Here is an 18,763-nt window from a genome sequence, read left to right on the forward strand (position 1 = left end):
CCAATTTGGGAGAGAAAGAAATTGACGACTCTCTTTCCACGATCACGGAGAATATTACTGGGCTAGCTTCTGTAGTTAGTTTTTTTGATGAAAATGATCCTTCTCCTAATCAAATTAAGTGTGTGCAAGCTAGACTGTTTCATTTTTCCAATAGAGTTAACGATCTGTTGTCTCTAAAGTTGAATGACGTTCAGAAGAAGGAAGCTAGTACGCTGCTTGAAAATATGTCTGAATTATCTAGCAAGGTCACTCAATTGTTAAGTGGGGAAGTTCCTCCCAAATCTGATCAACCCACCATAGTGAAGGTAGGTAGTGAGGAAGAACCTCCTAAGGGAGAAGTAAATAGGAAAACCATCGCCGCTCAAACTATCTCTGCCCCATTGGACAACGAATCTGAACGCCGTGCATCGTTGAGTAACATCCGTTCTGAATTAACTTCCTTGCCATTGAAACCTTTACCTACTATGTCACCCGGGTTTAGCAGCTTGCCTCATCCATTGGCAATGTTGCTCAGAGGTATCTCTAAGTTTTCGGTTAATACCACCAGTGAAGTAATTTCATTTTTAAGATTTCTGGTTGAATTTCAGGATCATGCCCTTGTGTTTTCTCTTTCTCCATGTCAAATTTTGCAAATTATCTATCCTTATGCAATTGGTATTCTTTCTGACAAAATAGTAAGAGCCATAGCCGAACAGTCATCTATTGAAGATTTTCATGCACACTTGCTTGCAAATTTTATTCCCGCCCGCGCGAGGTCATCTCTGATTCAGAAGTACTATTATCGTGTACAGCGATTGGATGAGAACTTGGCTGATTTCATACAAGACATTAAGTTTTATACCAGGGTGTTTGCTCTTCACTTCCCTGAGGATCAAATTGTACAAGCTATTGTGGAAGGTATTTCACCATCTTATAGGTCATACTTGTGTTTCGCGGCGTGCCCGCAAACTTTCTCTGAACTTGAAGCGTTGGCCGTCTCAGCGGAAGGAGTTAGGTACGCCGATTCTTTGCGTGTGGCAAAAGAACCCCCTCCTTCGTTTAGTAATACTCGGCCTCCACCTCGCCGACCAGTCACACCCCGTAAATGTTATGCTTGCGGGTCGGGTCGCCTGACCATCTTCGCAATAAATGTCCATTGGTCAAAAGTAGTAGGGCAAATAATGGAGCTGGTTCAGCACAAGGCTGTTTTAAATGTGGGGCTTTCTCACATATCGCCAAGAATTGCCCAAACTCGAATAGCACCCCCTCCTGCTCAACTTCTGGTGCAAATTCTACCTATGCCAATAATAAAAAGTGACTAGTGGCTTCGGCTGAGTCGACTAATCCATCTTCCCGAGACTCAGCCCTTGGTAAACAGGGTGTAAATTCAGGGAACGAGCAATTTTCAAATTTATCTTTTGAAGGTCCCAAAGAGTGTCTTAGGATTGCGGCGGATTCCCCCGCACCGGTTCCTTTTCTTAAGATTGAGTTAAATAACGAGCATATTACAGCTCTCTTAGATTCAGGCAGTGTTTGTTCGATTATTTCGGCTGAATGGTATTCTAAATTGAAATCTGTTTGTAAACTACCTGACTATGTCTCATCTCCTGTTCAATATGTTTCGGCTAATTCATCCCCATTAGAAATTCTAGGTTCCTTATTGGTCAAAATTCGTATTTTTAAATTCACATGGAAAGTTAAATTGTTTGTGGCCAAGCACTTGTCTTGCCCCATTATATTGGGAGCGGACTTTATTTCTCACACTGGTCTTGTGCTCGACCTTCAGAGTAGGTCTTGCACTTTCAAATTTGCCTCTAATTGTAACATCCCTTTATTAAAGTGTAATTCTGCATCATGTTCTTCTATTTCGCTTACCCAGGATGAGATGTTGTTAGATCTTAGACATCTACCTGAGGAGCAGGCTGATAGTATTCGTAAGCTGTGTCAGTCGTTTCCAGAGGTGTTTTCTGATACTCTTGGTGTTACTGACCTGATCGAATACAAAATTGAGGTCATGGATTCGATTCCTGTCCGTTTTCCACCGTATAGGCTATCTCCACCTAAAATGACGGCTCTGAAAGAAATTATCGATCAGATGTTGAAGGACGGTATTATTAGGCCCTCTAAGTCGGCGTATTCATCGCCTATTTTTCTAGTCCCGAAACCCCAAGGAGGCTTCAGGCCTGTCATTGATTACAGGGCTCTCAATCGGAAGGTGGTGTTACAATCTGTGCCCCTTCCCGACCTTCATTCTTGTTTTTCATGGTTTCGTAAGGCCAAGTTCTTTACTATCTTGGACTTGAATCAGGCCTATAATCAAATTCCCCTTGCCGAAGAGTCTAAACACCTTACAGCGTTTGCCACGGACTGGAATTTATATGAATACAACTGCGTGCCTTTCGGGCTCCCCACGGGAGCAGCTGTACTCACTAGGCTGCTAGATAGGGTCTTCTCCGACATCAAATTTGAGTACTTATATCACTACTTGGATGATGTCGTCGTATTTTCAGAGACTTTTGAAGAGCATCTAGATCATCTGCGAGAAGTTCTCGATCGCCTTCGTAAGGCTGGGTTAACTGTTAAGTTGTCCAAGGTCGCCTTTGCTAAGCCCTCTATGTCTTTCCTAGGGCATATTGTGTCACCTGATGGTGTAGCCGTCGATCATTCTAGATCACAGGCCATCCGTGATTTTAAACCTCCCAAGGACATCAAAGGCATCGCCAGGTTTATTGGTATGGTGAATTTCTTCAGGAAGTTTATTCCTAACTTCGCTAATAGAGCGGCGCCCTTAAGCCTTCTTCGTAGGAAAGGCATCAAATTCGAGTGGGAACCTTCTCAACAAGCCGCTTTTGAAGACCTTAAATTAGCTCTTTGTAATGCCCCTGTACTTGCTATGCCTGATTTCTCAAAGAAATTCATCGTCCAAACCGACGCGTTGTCGTCAGCAGTAGCGGCAGTCCTTCTTCAAGAGACTGAACTAGGGAGGCGACCCATCGCCTATGCATCTAGGACCTTGTCGGCTCAAGAAGCCAAGTATTCCATATATGAGCTCGAAGGTTTGGCAGTCTTATTCGCCTTAGAGAAGTTCCGTCTCTATCTGGAACATGTTAAATTCGACCTGGAGACAGATAATCAAGCCTTAAGCTGGGTCTTAGGTAGGCCGCGTCGTACTGGTCGTATAGCCCGTTGGGCCATCCGTATTTCTGCCTTCCAGTTTGATGTTAGACATATCAGAGATACCGAAAATATTGTCGCTGATGGACTCAGCCGTATGTTTTCAAATGACGTCGAGACCCAAGAACCGGTCGACAGTTCATCACCTCCCGAGTCCATACTATCTGATGTTAATGCCATCTTAACGGATGCCCCCATGCTCTTTAGGGATATCGAGAAATACCAACATGAAGATCCGACGCTGGCTCCGATAATGGAAACCCTTTCTTCTGGGGAACATGTCGTCCCTTATGTTCTGAGGAATGGTGTTTTATGTTGCCCTTCGAGGCATGACAAGATGATGAAGGTTGTCGTTCCAGCTGTCCTTGTGCCTATGATCTTCAAATACTATCATGAGACCCCATTGGGGGGGCATCTGGGAATATTTAAAACTCGTGAAAAGATTCGTGAAATGTTCATCTGGAAAGGTATGGACGGTGAAATCCGTGAACTTGTAAAAGCTTGTAAATCTTGTTTGCTCAGTAAACCCACCATGTCCACCAAGGTAGGCCTTTTGTCTTCGCATCAAGCATCGCGCCCCATGGAACGCCTGTATATTGATTATGTAGGACCCTTCCCCCAGTCGAAGGGAAATGCCAACAAATTCATCTTTGTATGTGTAGATGGTTTTACCAGATTTTCCTGGTTATTTCCGACTAAGCTGGCTACCGCTCAGTCCACCATTACTTGCCTAAATTCTATTTTTGCTTCTTTTGGTCCGTGCCAATATATTGTATCTGATAATGCTAAGGCTTTTACATCTAATTTATTTCGTAAATTCTGTTTTGACTTATCCATCTCTCATGTAACTACTTCTGCTTATTACCCTCAACCATCTCTGGCTGAACGGGTTAATCGTAATCTCAGGTCCGCACTTATTGCCTATCATCATGAAGATCATTCCAGGTGGGACACGTCCCTGCATTGGTTAGCTTTTGCTTTGAATTCGGCGGTTCATGAATCACATAAATTTACTCCAGCTTCTTTGATGTTCAAATTTGTTCCCAACACGCCGCTCTCTAACCTCTGGTCTCTGAGTGACATTCTACCCGAGACAATAGATCCGGATAATATGAAAGATCTTTGGAAGAAGGCTAAAGCCAATCTTAAGGTATCTCATGAAAAGGTTAGGGAAAGGTATGATCGTGGACGGAGACCCACCACTTTGAATGTAGGTGACCAGGTAATGGTCAAGAATTTTGTCCCCGCGGGCAAGCTTGCCCCCAGATTTCATGGGCCTTGTATCATTCTCGATTTTCTTACGCCAGTTACGTTGTTAGTAAGCAATCCAGCCACCGAGAGGATATTTAGGGTTCACCTGTCACAGGTGAAACCAGTGTAAATTTTGTGTCAACTTGCTTCATATAATTTGGAAGGAATGTGAAGGTTATATTTTTTTTTGAGTTCAACTTTTAAGGCTTTCTGCCCCTTCTATAATATTTTGTCTTATATGTAAGCCTCTTGTAAAACCTTCCCCGATCCGTTAAACTGCCATTCTGTCCTTGCCTCGGCCATTACCACGCTCCCGTCTCCTGCTTCAATACACACTGTGGCTTGATTTGAGTAAATGCAATGGATATCTGCACGCCGCTGACCCCTCAACCTCCTCACCAAGCCTGTGCCCTAAAAAAAAGAAAGATGATGGTCCAACACAATTCTGCCGCCAAGCTTTAATGTTTCAGTGCCCCCGCAGCCGCGCGGCGCCGTGCAGCAACTGGAGCAGAGGACGGGCCCCCTCGGCCCCAGCGAGGACGACATGTGCACGGCGAGCCAGAGCTCTCCTCCCGGCCAAGGCTGATGTGCGGCGCACGACCTGCTACTTGCCCGCAGCCTGTATATGTTCACCGCGGGCGCGGCGTGTTTCAACACCTCTGCTCCCCTCATAGTGCGGGCGAGCGGTATCTCAGGGTACTTGACGGGTCCGAGCGGCCTCCCTTTGGATGCAAGCTGCAACGGCCGGTCTGGCCATCCAACTTCATCAACATCAACTACATGGACAGTTACGATAAGCAATGACTACACTTGGGAATTCAACAGCAATATTTGGTGGACATTGCAAAATTTTTCATCACTTTTAAGTATTAAAAGTTTATCCTCAGAATTCTACTTCTACAAACTTAAAAACTATTCTTCATCTGCAACAACAAAATTTTGAAATTAAATCAAACCAATTTAAGAAAACCTTATAAATTTTTTTGCAATTAATCTCCATATCTACATCAAAACTTGGACCTTATTTTCAAACAAAAGTTTATGTTCTTCTGTGTTACCCCTTGGAGGAACTTTTGGGGGGGAGGTCTGTACCGGGTGGTACACCTCCACGCCGCTAATTTAAAATGTGCGCCTGTTGAAACTCCTCTGCTGGAGGAGGGTTGAACTTTATCTACGCTGTTAATTCTTTACCTTCTCAGAAGATGTCACCATGTGGAAAATTTTGAGTTTTTGAACTGTGTCATTTTTGATGTGGTTTTGTTTCACTTGAAGTAAGAAGTGTGAACTTTCTCTTCTAGAGGACACTACTGAAGATCAACAATAGTGCAACCTAGTGAGGAGTCAAAGAACTATTTTTTTGGAGAAAATTTAATTTCAAGAGTTTGTTCTTTGTTAAATTTCTTTCTGTCATTGTTTAAGTTGGCAATATTTACCCCTTTCTTCCCCTTGTTATGAATGTATCCAATCCCGAATTTCTTCTATTAATTTCTGACCAATCTGGTGTATCTTCCCCCAACTTGTATCGGTTGCGGGGTCCTACCCAATAAAAAGTTTGTGGGAGGGTGTTTTCTTTCCCCTAACGCCTAGAACCTTCCGCGAGAGGATATAAACTGCTGATTTTTGGGTCTCTGGGCCACTTCTGTTCCATCTTTCAGTGTGTTAAGTACATAGCAGGGGGCGGGAAGCGCCTCTTTCTTCGGCAGCGGTCAACAACAAGGTAATGGCCGATTAATAACTTCTTTCTTTGCTAGCTCAGCAGTTTAACTTTCGGGGCGGGTTCTAAGCGTTCAACCATGTAACCTTTTCCTAAAATGTAAAAACAACTGGTATCTATTCTATTTTCAAACGACATATTGGGATAGAGAGTGCTTAACCCTCTCGAGCTCCCACTCACATCGTCTTGAGGTGAACTTATTTTTCTCAACCAATTCTTCCGTAATGTAATGTAAATTGCTATTAAGTCACCTCTGTAGTATGGGATTAGCCCTTGTATTAACGGCCTAGTGCCAAGTAGGTCTTAAGCAAAGTGTATTAGGAGTGCAAGTTCGCCTCCTCTCAAATTGTATTTTAGAGGTCATGTATTAACTTTCTTGTCATTTAACAGACCTCAGTAGGTTGGGTATTTTACCCCTGTGTATATGTCCTTTGAGGACAGCTTAAAGGTGGAGTTCGGAGTGGCCTATGATAGGCTTGTATTTTAGGGGGAAGTTGCCCTTTCTTGAAAATTGTGTTTCTGCCTCAAGGAGGCTTTTGGGTGTAATTGGAAGCAAATGTTTCTGGCATGTTTGGGGGTTTTCGGCCCCTTTGTTGTATGGTGTTCATTGTAAGGTTGGGCTTATTGCTCAAGAATTATGTTTCTGACTTTTGAAGCCCCAAATGGGGTACCTATGTAGATGTATTTTTCAATCGTGTTTCGGCTACTAAGTACCTGTTCTATTTGTTGTTACCTAATTTTGCAAAGAAAATATAACCTTGTTAAATTTTAAAATTAATTTCTCTTTAGTAGCTTGAGACCTATTCACCACCCAGTACCTTCTTTCATGCATAACTACCACCAAAATACGGTAACAATTATTATTATTATTATTATTATTATTATTATTATTATTATTATTATTATTATTATTATTATTATTATTATTATTATTATTATTATTATTATTATTATTATTATTATTATTATTATTATTATTATTATTATTATCTGAGAATTATCTGGATCTGAGAATCAATATGTCGCTGTGAAAAATGAAATGGCGTATGGCTTTTAGTGCCGGGATGTGTCCAAGGACTTCGGCTCGCCAGGTGCAGGTCTTTTGATTTGACGCCCACAGGTGATCTGCGCGTCATGATGAGGATGAAATGATGATGAAGACGACACATAGACTCAGTCCCCATGCCAGGGGAATTAACCAATTATAGTTAAAATTTCTGACCCTACCGGGAATCGAACCTAGGACCCCTGTACTATTTTTTATTATTATTATGTGATCATCAATATATCATCTTTCGACTGCTCCAAGAATCTCCTCAAGAAAGAAACATCTTGCACAGGCCAGCATGGTGGAACGTAGCCGGTATCGACAAGGAAAAGTTCATTGATGTAATACGGAATGGAAATGAGAACATAACTGAAAAATGCTTTGCTCGTAGAGGGAAAGAAGCAGCTGGTGTATGTGTTGAACTCACTATGCAGCTAATACATCAAGCATGCAACACCTCAATGTCCTGAAATAGACCACGAAATAGCAAGCGCCCAGTGTACTGGTGGACCGAAGAGATTGCTGAACTGAGAAAGAATTGTCTGCAACTTCGACACAGGGTTCAGAAGATGAGAGGCAGTCAAGAGAATATCTCAGTCACAGTGGAGTACAAGTCAGCAAAGAAGGAACTCCGTAATGCAATCAGAAAAAGTAAAGCTGACAAATGGTGGGCACTGGCTAAAGGAGTAGAAGATGATCCATGGGGACAAGGTTATAAGATTGTAATAAAGAAACTCGTGACATTTTCAACCCCGAGTGCGGATCCGCAAACCATTAAACACATTGTTGATACACTATTCCCAGACCATCCAGAGAGGATTGACTGTGACGATGAAAAAGAACTGGATGATATACCTCTCTTCACAGTAGAAGAGCTGAATAGAGCTATTAGCTCTCTTAGAAAAAAGAAAACTCCAGGACCAGATGGTATACCTACAGAAGTGCTAAAGATATTATCAGAACTATGTCCAGAACTGTTGCTGAATATGTACAATCATTGCCTGCAAACGGGTGTTTTTAGTCCCTGATGGAAAATGGCTCATTTGGTTCTGATCAGCAAAGGAAAACTTGGTGGTTATAGACCTTTATGTATGCTGGACACAGCTGGAAAAGGCCTGGAGAAACTTCTGCAGCCCAGAATCCTCTCAGCAGTTCAACTACCAGGGGATCTATCTGTTCGCCAACATGGATTTCGGAGAGGACACTTGACGCTAGATGCAGTGTGAGAGGTGGTGAATACAGCAGAAAGGGCACAAATGGGCAACCATCATTCCCATAAATCGACACTTCTTGTGACCCTGGATGTGAAGAATGCCTTCAATTCGGCAAGATGGAGCGGCATGTTGGTAGCTCTTGAAGAAACTTTCAAGCTACCACAATATCTTATGTGCATAATGAGAGATTACTTCAAAGATCGCACTCTGTTGTATGATACGGAAAATGGACAAAAGACAAAATGTCTGACGGCTGGTGCAGCGCAGGGATTGATCCTTGGTCCAGATCTTTGGAACATAATGTATGATGGCTTGTTATGTTTGGAGATGCCAGAGGACACGAAGCTTGTGGGCTACGCTGATGATGTGGCCGCCTTGATAGTAGCTCGTAATGTTGAAATGGCTCAAATCAAACTGAACCAGTGATGCGGCGCATAAAAGAATGGATGATGAGCCACAGTCTAACATTAGCCGAACACAAAACGGAGATAGTTCTTCTGACGAGGAAAAGGATCGAGACTCTTGTACCAATGACTGTTGGAGAGTTAGTGATTGAAACATCTGCGAGCATAAAATATCTAGGAGTGACACTTGACTCCAAGCTCACATTCTGGAATCATATTCAGAGAGCGACAGACAAGGCAGTAAAATACATGACTGCACTTAGCAGACTAATGGGAAATATTAAAGATCCGAAATCCAGTAAACGACGTCTTCTCATGTCGACGGTTCAGTCAATGCTCCTATATATGGCTCTGAAATCTGGGCTGAATCCTTGAGATTTGCTTGGTATCGGAGAAGGATAACTGCCGTACAATGGAGAGCGGCTTTACGTATTGCATGTGCATACCGCACGGTTTCCGAACCTGCAATCCTCACGGTGGCAGCAATAGCCCCAATAGACCTACTTGCATTGGAGTTACATGAAATCTGGCGTACCCAAGGAGAGTTGGGAAAGAAATATGCAAAGAAGCGTGCCTTCAGTCAATGGATGAGGCGATGGCAACTCAGATGGGAAAGTGGGCCTCGAGGCAAATGGACAAAGCGACTGATACCATGCTTGGATATCTGGGTTGAAAGGGCCCATGGAGAATAATTATTTTGGTGATGCTGCGAAACCAGTGCATGTGGAGGGCGTCCTTCATCAGAAGAAGAAGAATTTGGAAGCATATGAAGGTTCATAAAGGAGAAATGAAGAAAGAAGACGTCTGAAGGACAAAGCACGATATCACCCTGAAGTAATGCGAGAGCGGTTCCGGGGTGATGACACACATCGTGGGAAAAGGGTGTGTGGTTTTTAGTGGGTAAGAATCCCACACACTTGTGGAGTGCGGACCCTTCACAAGTGTCTTTTGAAGATTTTCCACAATCCCTCTTTTAAAAAAATTATTATTATTATTATTATTATTATTATTATTATTATTATTATTATTATTATTATTATTATTATTATTATTATTATTATTATTATTATTATTATTATCACCATCATCATCCTCAGCACAACTTAATATTTACATTTAGGTTTGAAATATATTTTTATATTTTTTTAAGATAATCAGGCCAAGCTTGTAGTTTTGCACGACTATTAATGTTGTGATCACAGCTACAGAATCTCCATTTTATGTGGAATCTCAACCATGGGGTCATAACTTCTCTTTTCAAGAATCCCACTTTCATTAACAACACTGTGGCCACCATAGTGAGAAGGCAGTGACAAGCCAGTCAGTTATCATGCCCCTTATTGAGGAGAAATCCACACTTTTGTCTGATAGCTACCACTCAACCTTTCAGAGCTGGTGTTAAGAATTACTGATTTATTCATTTTACTGTATATCATTCTGCTTGTTTATATGTTCTTTGGTTTAGTAGCTTTGACTCATTGTTTTCTACACTATAAGTTTACCCTGTGCATGTTACACAACAAAGTAATAAGATTTTCCTTAGAAAAGTATACTTGATAAATAATTGCTGCAGAAACAATTTGCTTTGGCATACTTTCCAGAATTAAGGGTTATAAATTTCATGTTGTTGGTCCGTATTGAACTGAGAATAACATATGAGTAAACAACACAGTAAAGGTTTCCACCTATTCAATACAAATTGAATAAGTAGAAACCTTTACTATGTTGTTTACTCATATGTTATACTTTCCAGAACCAGTTGAATGGGTATGGGTGGGTTACTATTTGTCAAATAAAACAGACAAACTTAAGCTATGCATTATTGCTAATTTTTTTTTGGTTTATGCTTACATGGGGTTGTAGTAAGGATGTAAAAGGAGAGTGCATATAAGTCTCTGGTAAGTCCCCAACTAGAGTATGGTTCCAGTGTATGGGACCCTCACCAGGATTACCTGATTCAAGAACTGGAAAAAATCCAAACAAAAGCAGCTCTATTTGTTCTGGGTGATTTCCGACAAAAGAGTAGCGTTACACAAATGTTGTAATGTTTGGGTTGGGAAGAATTGAGAGAAAGAAGAAGAGCTGCTCGACTAAGTTAGCTCCAGTTAGCCTACGCAGTGGCCTCCACGGTATGCACTAGCCAGCGTATTGGTAGGTGTGCTAGGTACCAACTGACGAGCCCACCCTAGCACAAGAGGGCGAAACGCTGGCAACCAAGAATGAGCTAGCTGGAAAATTTATAATGTCCAATAACGGACCATTTATATTGGTATTATAAATTTGCTCATTCAGGACAAATATTTCAGATTCCCTATGGGAATCAACATCTATATCATCTTCCAAGCTGTCAGCGGAGAGATGGCGTGGAATGACATTAGTAGACGAATAAGTTTGAATGGCGTTTATAAAAGTAGGAAAGATCACAATATGAAGATAAAGTTGGAATTCAAGAGGACAAACTGAGGCAAATATTCATTTATAGGAAGGGGAGTTAGGGATTGGAATAACTTACCAAGGGAGATGTTCAATAAATTTCCAATTTCTTTGAAATCATTTAGGAAAAGGCTAGGAAAGCAACAGATAGGGAATCTGCCATCTGGGCGACTGCCCTAAATGCAGATCAGTGTTGATTGATTGATTGATTGATTGATTGATTGATTGATTGATTGATTGATTGATTGATTGATTGATTGATTGATTGATTGATTGATTGATTGATTGATTGATTGATTGATTGATTGACCTGGAATGTACAATATAACTCTTTCAGTTTTTACAATGAGAAATGAAACAGACATTCTAGAAAGGTTGCTGTTCCATGAAGATTTTTGCTTTACTTTAGTCCATGATTGCTCCAATAATACCAGAATTTTTTAATGAAGTTCCACCATTTTTCTGTTGATGAAAATGGTTATAGATACCACATATTAAGTGAGATAGATTGTTTGTCTCTAACCATATTATATAAAAGCCAATAAGGTTATGATGTCTCTATATTATAAATGCCATTACTTGTATAATTTTCATTTTTTCTACTACTTCTTCTCAAAGAAGGATGATGACCATAATGGAGTAATTATTTCTGCTTTTCACTGGCTATGTCATACTGCAGGATAGTACAGTCAAAACAACATTAAATAATGCTTGTAATATAGATCTGTATAGGCTTATGTTTAAAGCAGGATCTTGTCATGATCCACAGAAATTTAACAGAAGAGCTGATAAAAGACATTAAAATTAGGACGTGTGAACTGTGTTAGATGTTAATTGAAAGCATTTCTTACCCATCCACCAGGCCCCAATCCACCGTGGATCTTCTGGTCCAATCGTGGGATGCAGTGATGGCTCAACATATTGACTGAGTGTGTATGAGGCCACACTAAAACCAATTGATGGCCCCAGCAAACCCAAGCAAGCACTAATAGCTGAAACACATCAGTATCTTCTCTTGTTTCACATTATAAAGTAGATGGATTCAAGGTTCTAACAACATTCTTAAAGAACTCTAATGTGAAAATTATTATATATAAAATTAAACTTAAAAAAAAAAAAAAAGCTATTTGTTCGGGGCATCGACCTATAGAGATCTTTTGTCCCATAAATTAAACTTACTTAACTGTTCCTTTCATAGTTAAATAAAGTGGCCAATTGAATAGACAAAAAGAAAAACACAATGATAAGTGAGTCTAGGCAGAGGGAATAACAGAAAGCAGAGACAAAGATAAACATGGACAAAGACAAAATATACATCTTCATTCTGCCTTCATAGATGGGCTCTCCTTTCATCAAACTCCATTCTTCCAGATTTATTCACTCTCAGCCCGTGGCAATCTTGTTTAAACTTGCCAGATTCGTTGGTGGAGGAGAGAGGCACTTCTTGAGGAGGCCAAATTTAAGAATTCTTCTTTCTTGGTACAGGAAGTATACGATAAAGTTATTCAAGCAAAGAAAAAGGATCAGAAAAAAGAAAAAAGTTGGTTAAAACAGATGGTAGATGACAAAAAACATAGGACAAAGATAGAAGGGGAAAATAAAATGTAGGTTTGGCACAAACCTCATAAGCTCGTGGATCTGAGAATCAATATGTCACTGTGAAAAATGAAATGGCATATGGCTTTTAGTGCCGGGATGTGTCCAAGGACTTCGGCTCGCCAAGTGCAGGTCTTTTGATTTGACGCCCGCAGGCGATCTGGGCATCATGTTGAGGATGAAATGATGATGAAGACGACACATACACTCAGTCCCCTTGCCAGGGGAATTAACCAATTATAGTTAAAATTCCCGACCCTACCGGGAATCGAACCCAGGACCCCTGTGGCTAAAGGCCAGCATGCTAACCATTTAGCCATGGAGCCGGAAAATATGTTGCTGTGATGTTTTGTGATGTTTCTGTACTTCTCACAGGGCATGAATTGATTCTACTGATCCATCAAGCCATGTTATTGAATTGGGACAGCTACAAAACCCTTCCTGGTGACAATTTGCAGCCATCAGTTGTCTTCATGTCCATTGACCATGAAATGAAATTAAATGACTTACGGCTTTTAGTGCCAGGAGTGTCTGAGGACATGTTTTGCTTGCCAGGAGCAGGTCTTTTGATGTGACGATCGTCATGATGAGAATGAAATAATGATGAAGATGACACATACACCCAGCCCCCATGCCAGCAGAATTAACCAATAATGGTTAAAATTCCTGACCCTGCCAGAAATCGAGTCCGAGACCCCTGTTACCAAAGGCCAGCACGCTAACCATTTAGCCATGGAGCCAGACTGCATTGACAATGATGAGATATTTCAAAAGGATAAAGCTGTTATATTGGGCTGAGGTTGTCTAGGACTGATTCTTTGAGCATTCTGGATTGTTCCAACAAATGGTGTAGCCACAAAGTTTGTGTAGTATTAAACCAATTAAGCATTTATGGCACATTGTAGAGATGTCCATTAATGCTGGGGCTGTACCTTAATTAAGGCCACAGCTGCTTCCTTCCCACTCCTAGGCCTTCCCTATCCCATTGTCACTATAAGACCTATCTGTGTCGGAGCGCTGAGTCAGTGCACCCAAATCTTGTGAACTTGTGACATGCAGCTTGATACTATGACTTTAACCAAGGACATTCTATTAATTTTATGTTAGACAAGCACCTACATTGTTATCCTCTTTTTATAACTTGTAAGAACAATCAGGATCCTGATTATTCAGCATACAGGTTTGAGTTTGAGACTGATGATGCCCTTAATATGGGTGAAACATGTCCCTTGTAACATTTTATAATAAGATTTAATTCTTAATTTACTAGATCTCTTTGTATTGTATTGATATTAAAAATAACACTTGTAACATACTTTGTATTTATGTACATTTCAATACGGACCTAACATGAGAATTGTAACATGTAACATACCACATAGGCAAACATTTCATCTCCTTACTCCCAAGTCTTCCAAGCCCAAAGTTTTCAACATTTTCGTAACACTACTCCTTTGTTGGAAATCACCCGGAACAAATCGTGCTGTTTTCCTTTGAAATTTTCCAGTTCTCATGTCAAATAGTCCTGGTGGGGGTCCCATACACTGGAGCCATACTCTAGTTGGGGTCTTAGCTATACGCCTTCTCCTTTACATCCTTACTACAACCCCTAAATACCCTCCTAACAATGTGAAGTGATCTGTAACCTTTCTTAACAACCTCGTTAATATGATTACCTCAATGAAGATCATTTCTTATATTAATACCCGGGTACTTACGTTGTTCCCCATGAGGTACTATCACCCCATCAACACAATTATTGTAATTATTTTAATTATTAAAACTGAGAGGACTTTTCCTCTTGGCAAAACTTACAACTTGACCTTTCATCGCATTATATTCATACCATTGTCTTTGTCTGCTGTCCATCTCACAACATTGTTTAAGTCCCCCTGCAGTCACTCACAATCATGCAACTCATTTACTACTCCATACAGTATAACATCAATTGCAATTAACTTTATCTGTGATTCCAGATCTTTACTCATATCATAAATAATTTTAAGAAAACATAAAGGTCCAATAATATTGCCCTGCAGGTCCCTGCTCTTAATCATTACATGATCAAATAATGCTTCACCTACTCTAATTATCTGAGTTCTATTTTCCAAAATTGTAGCCACCCATTCAACTATTCTTTTGGCTAGTCCAATAGCCCTCATTTTTGTCAGTAATCTCCTATGAACTACCCTATCAAAAACTTTGGATAGGTCAATAGTGATATAGTCCATTTGACCCCCTGAATCTAAAATATCTGCTATATCTTGCTGGAATCAACAAGATGAGCTTCACAGGAATAACCTTTCCTAATCTCGAACTGCCTTCCCTCAAACCAGTCAGTAATTTTGCCAATGTATCTAATATAATCAAAGAAGATGCTTTCCCAGAGGTTACAAATGACCCAAGTCAAGCTGACTGGCCTGTACTTACCTGCTTTACGTTTGTCTCCCTTTCTCTTGTACATTGGGGCTACTATTGCAACTTTCCATTCATTTGATATCTCTCCTTCATGCAAACGGTAATTAAATAAACATTTTTAGATATGGAACTATATCCCAACCCACAGGCTTTAATATATCCCTAGAAATCTTATCAATTCCAGCTGTCCTTCTAGCTTTCAACTTTTGTATCTTTTTATAAATGTCTTTATTATCATAGGTAAATTTCAGTATTTCACAAGTATTAGTCACCTTCTCTATCAGGACATTATCCAACTACTCTTACATATTGCTGACTGAATACTTCTGTCTTTTTGTAAGTCCTCGCATATACACTCCCCTTGTTTATTAATGATCCCTGGAATGTCCTTCCTGGAACTTGTTTTTGTGTTAAACTATTTACACATGTCCTTTCAATACTCCTTAAAATTCATATGGCTGCCAATTATTTTAGTCATCATGTTATCCTTAGCTGACTTTTTTTGTTGAATTCAGTTTCCTAGTGAGCACCTTCAATCTCTCCTTACTCCCGCAACCATTGCTAACTCTATTTCTTTCTAATCTGCACTTTCTTCTTAATCTCTTTATTTCCCTGTTATAATATACCTAACAGGTCCTTATTATTCCTTAACACTTTGTAACCGTACAAGAGGGTTACAGATTCCATTCAGTATTATTATTATTATTATTATTATTATTATTATTATTATTATTATTATTATTATTATTATTATTATTATTATTATCCTGATTCATTATATTTTATATTCTGTTTTCCATCATTTAGACTGTAATAATTAGGTATCATGCATATTATTTTATTTAATCATAGGTTAAGTGAATTTTGTTTGTAATTATTCTGTATATTAATAAGTGAGATTTGTTGGTTTCAAATAGTCATGCTGTGGCTTGTAACTCTGGCCAGATGAGCTGGCATAGTATTTTGCAATTGAGGCTATGTTTAACCGAGAATATATTGAGCAAGTAGATTTTCCGCTGACACATGTAAGGTAGTCATCGATAGTCCACGTGGGCAAGCTTATACGACACATGACTGATGACATCAGTGCGTGGGCATGTAATTTCAACCAAGTGTCTGTATTCGCCAGCTACCATATGTTGAGGTGGAAGGGATGACCAGAGAGTAGGGAGATGAGTGGTCATCACAAGGTTGTAAAAGTCGATGCAACAGTGGTGTGAATGAGGAAGAGTGATGGTCAGTGAACAAGGAAGAGTGATGGTCAGTGATAAAGGAAGAGTGATGGTCAGTGGTCTAATAGTGGTGGTCAGAGCTAAGAGGTGTGTTTGAAGAGGTCTTAGAATCATCGAAGAGGTCTACGAGTTTTGGTTGGATCTGAGTAGAGACTGGTACTGTGCTGATAATGAAACATCATCTACTTGTGAGGATGGATTTCTCAAGGTGTTTCAATAATCTTTTCCAATTTGTTACAATCTATTGAGTGGACGTAACTACATTGGAGCTTACTACTGTACACTCGTACGGGAAATGTAAGTCAACTCCAGGTTACATAAGAAGATAACAGCAGACGGCTCCCGACTTCAGCTCATTGGTTTTTCCAGGAATTTCAAGTTCAAAAGCGGTGTGTGCAGACATCAGGTAATCACAGCATCAGACATGTTATGCATTAATAACGTGAAGAAGAATGTAATCAGCGGCGATATCATATTTCACTTCAAGTTCATGCCAATAGCTTTCTTTGTTTAGATTAAATTTTCTTTTTGATTGTAACAAGTCTCACTGGATATATATATTTTTTGTTAAATTAAAGTACGCCAATGCGAGTTCATTGTGATGTAAAGTATAGTCATAAATTCATTTTTCTTTTCATAATAATAAGTTATTCTATTTCTAAGTACAATCCTCAGTTGTGGAAATCCAACCGTAATCTACTATTGTCCTGATCCATATTCCTGTATATTGCCAGATGTGTGAGTTTATCACCTTACGCCTTGAGATAATTGAGATAAGAGGCATGCTCTACCAAATTTTGTTGTTTTGTTATATCAACTGGCGCTCAACAAATGTTATGTATTGTAACGTGTTGGCGGGGTAAATAAGTACATAAATGCGTACAGAACCTGGTAGCATCCTATTTCTAAGATTTATTAACTAAGCACTACAAATACAGATTTACACACACACAAACGAAAGCCGAGATTACAACTTACACACGTACACGGTCACGGTCGTACACGCGCGCTCTCTCTCTCTTAGTTTCTCTTATGTTCCATCTACAATGACACACACACACACACACACACACACACACACACACACACACACACACACACACACAGAGTCATCGATTATGTACACTACACTCACTCAACCACTCGGTCACACTCGTTAGCACTGTCACGGTCCACAGCCTACACGTCAGTCTCGCAGGTCGGGATAGTATCCGCTGTTCACTCAATCCGTCGAACCCTGTTCGCAGTCTACACACATCGTCACCCAGTGTACCCTTCTTCGCCGCTCCAGAACACCCAAGGTTCTTCTCTAGCAGCTGGCCACAAGGAACTCATACACACACGACGTCAGGGGAACAGGAACGAATCCTCGGCTCCAACAAGCAGACACTCCATCAGGCTGCACTCTCCCAGGCCATCACTGACTGCACTCTAGCGAACTCAATCTCGCTCTCACTCACTCTTACTCACTAACTCCGTCTCTGACTGCGCTCTTCACTCACTCACTCTCTAACTCTCACTGACTGACTCCAAGTTACTCCTCTCCTTATATATCTGATCTGGTCCTTCCAGAACAGTCCGGATGCTAGATATCTCCAGGAACCTCGCGAGATGGAAGACTCCAGATTAATCGTCGAGTAATTTCTGTCATCCCATGCGGCGCAACCATGGACAGAAGAGAGAATGGCCCGCCCAGCACTTAAATGTTGCTCGCGATTGGCGCGCTCAAGCCTAAGGGGGTGGGGCAATGGGTGACGAGCTTGGTGCGTAGCGACTTGGCATGGCGGATGCTATAACCATTACGGATATATATATATTTTTTGTTAAATTAAAGTACGCCAATGCGAGTTCATTGTGACGTAAAGTATAGTCATAAATTCAGTTTTCTTTTCATAATAATAAGTTATTCTATTTCTAAGTACAATAATCAATTGTGGAAATGCATCCGTAATCTACCATTGTTCTGATCCATATTCCTGTATATTGCCAGATGTGTGAGTTTATCACCTCACGCCTTGAGATAATTGAGATAAGAGGCATGCTCTCCGAATTTTGTTGTTTTGTTATATCAACTGGCGCTCAACAAATGTTATGTATATTGTGGGTAAGAGATGAAGGTGTAAGAGTAGTCACAACTTTTAAAGGTACCATACATATCTGTTTTCACACTCCTCAACAATTGCTTTAAGCCCATCCCATAGGCTGTTTACATCTTTATTTACCATTTTCCACACAGTAATCATAATTGCTTTTTTTTAAATGTTCCCATTTCCCTGTTATCAGCCATATGGTACTGCATA

General features: G+C 40.3%; 1 protein-coding gene across 1 annotated transcript in view; it reads right to left on the minus strand.

Annotated features, from left to right (window-relative positions):
* Positions 1–18,763, minus strand: part of LOC136877796 (solute carrier organic anion transporter family member 74D) — a 134,653-nt gene that overhangs the window by 62,677 nt on the left and 53,213 nt on the right. The window contains exon 6 of the mRNA XM_068228748.1: positions 12,069–12,209. Coding sequence (XP_068084849.1) covers positions 12,069–12,209 — 141 coding nt within the window. The remainder of the gene's footprint in view (positions 1–12,068; positions 12,210–18,763) is intronic.

This window comes from Anabrus simplex, chromosome 7 (assembly GCF_040414725.1).
Source record: "Anabrus simplex isolate iqAnaSimp1 chromosome 7, ASM4041472v1, whole genome shotgun sequence".
NCBI lineage: Eukaryota > Metazoa > Arthropoda > Insecta > Orthoptera > Tettigoniidae > Anabrus > Anabrus simplex.